The sequence below is a fragment of the Musa acuminata genome, chromosome BXJ3-7 (assembly GCF_036884655.1).
Source record: "Musa acuminata AAA Group cultivar baxijiao chromosome BXJ3-7, Cavendish_Baxijiao_AAA, whole genome shotgun sequence".
Lineage (NCBI taxonomy): Eukaryota > Viridiplantae > Streptophyta > Magnoliopsida > Zingiberales > Musaceae > Musa > Musa acuminata.
The window spans coordinates 22,229,030-22,236,587 of NC_088355.1; the positions used below are offsets into that span (position 1 = coordinate 22,229,030).

The window sequence follows — 7,558 nt, forward strand, 5'->3', positions numbered from 1 at the left end:
GAGAAGAATGAAACCTAGGAGCTAATGGATATACCGAAAGAAAAAAAAACTATTAGATTAAAATGAGTGTTCAAGATAAAGTATAATGCAAGTGAAAGTATCCAAAAGCATAAGGCTCGGCTTATAGCAAAAAGATATTTGCAGCAACAAGTGATTGGGCATGAACTTTAGATGATAGAAATAGTACTTCAGGCAATATTTTTAGCCTTTGATCAGGAGATATATCTTGGAGTTTAAAAAAGTAAACAATAACTACGTTATCGACATCGGAAGTAGAATATGTAATTGTAACATCAACAGCTTGTCAAGCAAAATCACTTAGAAGACTTCTTAAAGATCTTCATCAAGAACAAAAAGAAGCAACGAAAATATTTTGTGACAACAAAGCTATGATTGCAATGATGAAAAATCTAACATTTCATGGAAGAGTGAAACATATAGAGAGACGCTATTATTTCATCCGAGATCTTGTAGCAAATGGAGCCATAGCAATGAAGTATTGTGGAACAGATAAACAAGTTATAGATATCCTCACCAAGTCATTTCCAGTTCAGAAGCATGTTTATTTTATTTCGCAAATCGATGTATATAACATGAATCAAGCGAGAGTGTTAATTGATTCATAGGGGTTATCTAGGTAGTTATCATATTCTAAGTAGTTATAGACATGTTTTAAGTAGTGGCCCATGATCTAGTAGTTATAAGATAGTTTCTATACCTAACTCAATCATGGGTGACATGATGGAGTGAGATAGTTACCACTAGGTCCTATAAATATGACCATAGTTCATGAAACAGGATGGTATATGTATACTTGGGAATATATTTTAAGTGTTCTATGTCTTACCTCTTGTTTAAATATTACATCAGTTTCTTGATTAAAAATATTTTTTTAATTACATCATAATATTCTATTTTTATCAGTTTGTTGCTCCTTCATCCCAACACAAACTGCATGCAACAAATAAGATCTGATAAATTCTAAAGCCATGAATAGCTCCTCATGTGAACTATTTCAGATGATACAGAACACTATCTTACACTTACAGATAACAAAAAAATGTTTCAGATCTCAGCATTTGCTATCTTGATTTTTAATCGATTTCTAGATTGGTTAAAGCAATAAAATGCTCAAATGATTCATCATTGCTGGATTACAATACCCATCGCTCACTGATGTCATAAGTAAGAGAGAGAGAGAGAGAGAGCTATAATGCTTCTTCGACTTGACTGTCAGGCTTGCACTGGTATGGACGAAGCTGGTGCAATGCAGCCCTTGAAGAGTTTGAGAAGCGAGTTCCCAATTCTCAGTTCCTGCTGCACAAGAACAGGAAGGCCTTCCTGAAGGCATTCATCAAACTTCTCCAACACTGACACGATATAGCTAAAATCTGGTCGCTTTGCCGGGTTTGCAGACCAGCAACTCTTTATGAGATTGTTGAGCACAGGTGAACAGGTCGTCGACAGCGGTGGCCGCAAGTTCTGAGGGAGATGAAGCCATCACAGTGAGCCTCAGACAGTAAGAGATCCTACTGATGTGGAAGATGAAGAGAATTTCATGCAGATCGAAGCATCTACCTTCTCTGAAGCGGCATAGGCAGCCTGCACCGGCGTCATTCCTTGGTAAGGAACGAGAGCAGTGGTGAGCTCCCACAGCACGATGCCGAAGCTGTACACGTCCACCTTCCTAGTATACGGCTTCTCCTTGATCATCTCCGGCGCCATCCAACGATAGGTCCCCATGTTTCCCTTGGATTCCCGGCACTGCGTCTCCAGGCAGGAGGTGCCAAAGTCTGCGACCTTGACTCGCATCTCGTCGTTGAGGAGCAGATTATGAGACTTGAGGTCTCTGTGGATCACACCCTGCGAATGGAGATACCGCATCCCTCGAGAGATGTCGAGGGCTAATCGCAGGATCGTCTCGGTCGACAGCGAGTAGGGCTCCTTTTTGTGTAGGTACATCCTTAGAGTTCCCTGAGACATGTACTCTGTGATGATGCAGTACACGGGACGCTTCTTGCAGGCTGCTATAAACTACATGAACAAGAACCGCATGCTCAAAATCACCACAGATGATATATATATATATATATATATATATATATATATATATATATATATATATATATATATATATATATATAAAATTCTCATAAATGTAAAACAAAAAAGTGTCGTACTTAATCGATGTCCTAAGCGTATTCCTCGCACTTTATATGACATGATTGTGAAGAATAAATATGAGATAAATTTTCATGAGAACAATATGATTGGGAACAAACCTGCACTATATTTGGATGATAAAGCCGCGAAAGGAAGGCAACTTCAGAATTGAATTGCTTCTCGAGAGTCGCTCGCTTCTCCTCATCCTGCTCCGGAATCCTTACCATCTTCACGGCCACTGCCCGTTGCTTGTAGATGCCTCGATATATCCTACTGTTTGAGCCCGAAGCAAACTTGTTTCCGATGAAGAGTTGTGAAAGATCAGCCATCCATTCCTCTCTTTCCCCTCCTGCGTTCGCCTCGGAGTTCTCGGCATTCCCTGGGTCCAGTAGCATCGACCATGATTCCAAGCTGTCCCATCTCTTCCTTTCCATGATCTCCATTTCAGAAGACAAGTGGTTCCACTTGGGCCACCGGGAGGAAGAAGGAAAGGAAGAAGAAGAGAAGGGAGGAGGAGCGGGAGGAGAGGAAGGTAAAGTGATTGAACTGGCCCTGTTCTTCTTGCCCAGCCTCAAGGCCGGGAAACAGAAGGCCATGTTAGCACACCCCCCTACGAAGACGACTACAGCAACTAGCTGAAAGAGAAGCTGAGGCTGAGGCAGTTGAAGAACTGCAACTGCATCCTTCTGGGAAGATGAAGAAGGTAGGACATGAAATCAATCGACAGATGCTTGCAAGACATGATTTGTTTCGGTGAACAGGAAAGAATAGAGAAGGGTTCAATTAAAAATTCGAGAGTATAAGCTGAAGAACAAATGCAATGGTGGAGGCAGATCAGCAAAAGTTTAGCATCATTGGAAGGTGATAAGCCGACAAGTAATGGTTCAGGGTTATGAGAGGAATTAAGGTAATGATCTTGAGCAGAATGGCCAGCCTACGGAAGAATCCCAAAAGCTTGCTAGGAAGGGTAAGAGAACCATTGGTTTCTGCAAGAAGGAAGAAAAAAATGTTGGCTTCTGAGAATCCGGACAATGGAACACTATCCAATCATGAAAAGGTACACTTTGAGAGAGAGAGAGAGAGAGGGAGCAGATTGTTGAAGTCTTTCTCCACTTTAATGTGTTTTCCTTGTGGATACAGGTTTGTGATTCTGTGAGAGCCCAGAAGCGAGGAATCAAGGATGTCCCGTGATGGGGTGGTTCGAAAGTGCACCACCATCCCTCTTCTTGGCTCTTCTCTTTTACCTTTTGCTTCTTCTGTCTTCCCTTAAGGCCTTTTCCCCTTTGAGCTCATGGGAGATGAAAGAGACTACTATACCTCCACCAGCAGTTCCCACCTAATACCTTTACCGTTTCCCTCATCCACTGTCTCTTGTTCCTGTCAGCTTCTTCCGCACCACTGGTTAATCTGAACCTGCTCCTGCACATCTTAAGAAGACCCTTGGCCTCTTCTGGGTTTGTTTACTGCAGGCAACTTGACATTTCGATAACCATGACACACAGCAACTGCGTACGTGAGCTTGGAACCATGCATGCAACCGGGCATTCACGTAGAACGTTGCACCAATTGCACAGCTTCTGCACTTCTTTTCCTTTCTCTGGTATCATTTGTTTCCTGATATATGTTGGGCAGTGTCGTTGCATGAGATGGTGAAGAGCCTTTTGGGTCTTAGTTCCAAGCACCCTGCGTAAGAATACGGAGACGGAAGTCCAAATTTGAAAGGACCATTACATGGTATATATATTGTATGAACATTTACTATGGGATAGAATGACGGTAAGCTCACCGCAGTCATATACTGGCGTTGGGTAACAACAGAACCCCGCCGTCCGTAAAAGCGCATCACGATCTGGATTCTTCTCACCACACTCGTAACCATACGACCGGTGAAATTCCGCTTGACAGCCGGTCAGAATAAGAACCCAAGCAACCACTGATTTGAGGCCAAAACAGCTTTTTATTTTTTTTAATTTTATTTTGTTACGGTAAACTCACGAAGGTGTTCGTACCCGACCATTCTACGAAGTCATCTCGACGCAGTCGAGGGGTTTGAGTCGCTTTTTCAAATAAGGAAGGGGTTTGCGGTATCCTGATGGTAGGTGTTGATACCCGACCTTCATTTCCTTCCTCTTCGAAACCGTCCTCCTGCGTGACACTCGGCCTCCTCGGGCATCACTGGAATTCCATGGTGAGCGGCGAAGCTTCAAGAGGGAAGGAACTAAGGAGCATTCTCCCTGATCCCTACCAAATCAAAACGTGTCAAAATTGTCAGCAATTAACTTGCATATGTAGTTGTTGACCATGTAAAATTCACTATGAATTAATGCAATGAAATGGATTCTCCCATTTGACCAAATGATCTGCGTGATACTGTAGATATGTAATTCTCCTCATATGACTTCAACTTGTTTGTTCTCATCTAAAAACACACGCATGAACTTATAGTTACATTGTCACCTACCACATGGATCTGCAATAGATATCCAGAAGGCAGAGAAGTCAAAATTCTGAGAATGAACGAGACCTCGAGAAGTCAACACTAACTCTAGTGATTTGTTAATGATGGAGAAGTTGCTGTAGAGGGATTCTCATGCTCATCGTTAACCACATCCTGTAGTTCGCTGCTACTCACAGAGCTCATCTGGTATTTTTGTGGTCGTGCAGGATGAGTTCTCAGCTATTGTCCATGAAGATTCTGAACCCCTTGTGTAGGGAAAGACCAACGATGGCTGTTGAAGGGGCAACGCAGTCACAGATGGGTGATCAAATTTGCAAGTTGCACCAAACTTGCCGTTTCCGTAGGTAGCGCAGAATGTGCAGGGACGCTCGCCCTTTTTTATAAGGTAGAAGGTAGATGAATCAGAACAAGAAAAATGACAAGATAATAGCATGTAGAAACGCCAGTAAAATAGATAGATGGCCAAGGAAAAGAATTTACTGGTCTGAGAGGAAGCCCAAATGGTCCTATGGTGCATGCAACTACTTGGTGCCTCTCTTTAGGGTGATGATATTTGCGAGAACTACCATATTTGCAGCTACCTGTTATCATGAAATATCGGCAACCTGATCGACCGGGTCTCTCAGGGAAAGTAACTGCCATGCTTGAGCCTGGCTGTGCATGATGCTTTGAGTTGGTTATGTGATTAGGACGAAGAGTACTATTAGAAGGAATGCTTAAACTGTCCCGGTTGACATAGTAAGGATACTTATGTATGAGTATACTCTAATGTCAGCTACAGAAAAAGATGCTACTCCAGTAAACAAAAAGAAGCAAACGATAAATGAGACAAAACTTCATGAAAACACAATTAACGATACAAGTAAAAGTCTCAGGAAGAGTTTGGAGTCGCACGAAAAATTGATTTGTACCTCAATGAAGTCTGCATAAATCTTGGCTGAAAGAGAAAAAGCCTTTATGAATTCTCTGTTGTTCTTAAAAACATTTTAACAATAATTATAACCAAGTGTCACATGGAAAAAGTGTTCAATAATTGCAAATGGAAGTAGCGAAGCAGTTTGCAGGTGTCAATGACAGTATTAAGTCTGTTGAAGTTGTCACAGTCCACCTAAATAATATTAAACAGGTCCTGAACATGTTTAGAAACTGACTAGACAAATCTAAATGGTGAAGAATAAGGCTGCAAACATTGTTACGTGCTAGTTCACAAGATATTCAATCAAAGGGTCATGATGTCTGGTTAGGTGTATTATTCAGCATGATTCTAAACAGATGACAGATAGTTGGATTCAAGTCAAGTCAACCTTGGTCAACTTAAACAGACGTGAAGTTTCCAGACAAATGTAGCTCTAATCAGAACTTGATCTTGACATGAACGTGTCGATATCCTGTAACTTATATTTCAAACAGTAAATTTCTTCATGATAATATTAATAACGATGAAGCAAAAGAAAGAAGGTTCTTCATGATATCACATAATTAAAAAAAAAGGAGAATATTTAATTAGCATCAATGTGAAAGCATCCTAGTTTCAAGTCTGCTAATAAGCAGTGACAATTCAACATATCATCATAAATATACAAGGTCGACAAGCAACTTTATCAAAACCATGTGGACAATCTCACTGATTTCAGCATTCCAAGGAATAAATGCTAACTATGTATGTGCTCCACCCTGGTGGTGCATGGGCATGGTGGAAGAATGAGAGGCGTATAAGCTAGGAATGTAAGCATAAAGATATATAATTATGTTATCTCAATTAAAGACGGAACCTGTAGCAATCTTGGATCACGGTGCTTAGCAAATCAAAACAAGATCTTTGAACGGATGGCATCAAAAGGTACGCATCGTATAATTAGATCAAATACATTTGATTTCAATCATGGCATATATGTTATTTTCGTATTTAATTGAGATAGCATAATTACAAATCTTTATGCTTACAATTGGTATCAGAGCCTAGGTTTTTTGAAATCAAAGGTAATTTATGCATCGTAAATGAATTTACAGATCTAAATGCATTTGATTTCAAAAAACCTAGGCTCTGATACCAATTGTAAGCATAAAGATCTGTAATTATGCTATCTCAATTAAATGCGAAAATAACCTAGATGCTAGGATTGAAATCAAATGTATTTGATCTAATTATACGATGCATACCTTTTGATGTCATCCGTTCAGAGATCTTGTTTGATCTGCTAAGCACCGTGATCCAAGATTGCTGTAGGCTCCGTCTTTAATCCGATCGCGCTGCGGAATCTGTAGGGAGTGCGGAGAGTAGACCCTTTCTCCTCTCTTCCTATCTTTTAACAGGACCCACTCAGATCGATGGATTTTGGAGAGAAGTTTTGGGGAGAGAGTCGAGGAGAACCAACCCCTTTGTGGTCATGTCCTTTTATAGGCGATAGCAGAGGGTCTACGATAAGATCTCAGAAGATTTCCTCGTTTATCTCCCGATGACTCGTTCCGTAAGTGGATTTAGTCTATTGGCTAGCTAAAATATATGAACGAAATCCAATTAGTTATCTTATCCAATTATAAAAGGGCCATAAAAACCTAACATTTTCTCACTTGGCCCATTAATTGATAAGATATAAAAGAGATATTCAAAATAAAAAATAAACAAAACAAAATTTTTTAAAAAACAATTTTACCTAATTGGATTCCAAAAAATATTGAAAAGCATTTTATACATGGCCATGTTTTAAAAATAAGCCAATAAGTCCAATAAACACAATAATACTATATTAAGTCCAACTATCAATGCGAGTCATAGCGGTTGTATTTCATCAGTGTCATACTCCCTTCTATGTACCACAACATTGTTAGTCTTTCCTAACATAGTCCATAATGACCCCTGTAATTTGTCTTGTCAAGACAATCCTGTTATTACATTCAACCATAATATGCATAAACATAAATGTAAATAGGATAGCA

At 40.1% G+C, this 7,558-nt stretch overlaps 1 protein-coding gene across 2 annotated transcripts; it reads right to left on the bottom strand.

The window, feature by feature from the left end:
- Positions 1 to 956: 956 nt before the first annotated feature.
- On the bottom strand, positions 957 to 3,240 carry LOC135642126 (serine/threonine/tyrosine-protein kinase HT1-like). Of its 2 annotated transcripts, none has more exons than XM_065158006.1 (3): positions 2,283 to 3,240; positions 1,579 to 1,974; positions 957 to 1,482 (listed from the first exon to the last, which is right to left on the bottom strand). In XM_065158006.1, exons 1-3 carry the CDS (start codon positions 2,757 to 2,759, stop codon positions 1,234 to 1,236), a joined length of 1,122 nt encoding a protein of 373 aa, XP_065014078.1. In that variant the 5' UTR covers positions 2,760 to 3,240; the 3' UTR covers positions 957 to 1,233. The 2 variants fall into 2 exon arrangements, with proteins under 2 accessions (XP_065014078.1, XP_065014077.1); XM_065158005.1 differs by having other exon boundaries at positions 1,579 to 2,034.
- Positions 3,241 to 7,558: the final 4,318 nt, after the last annotated feature.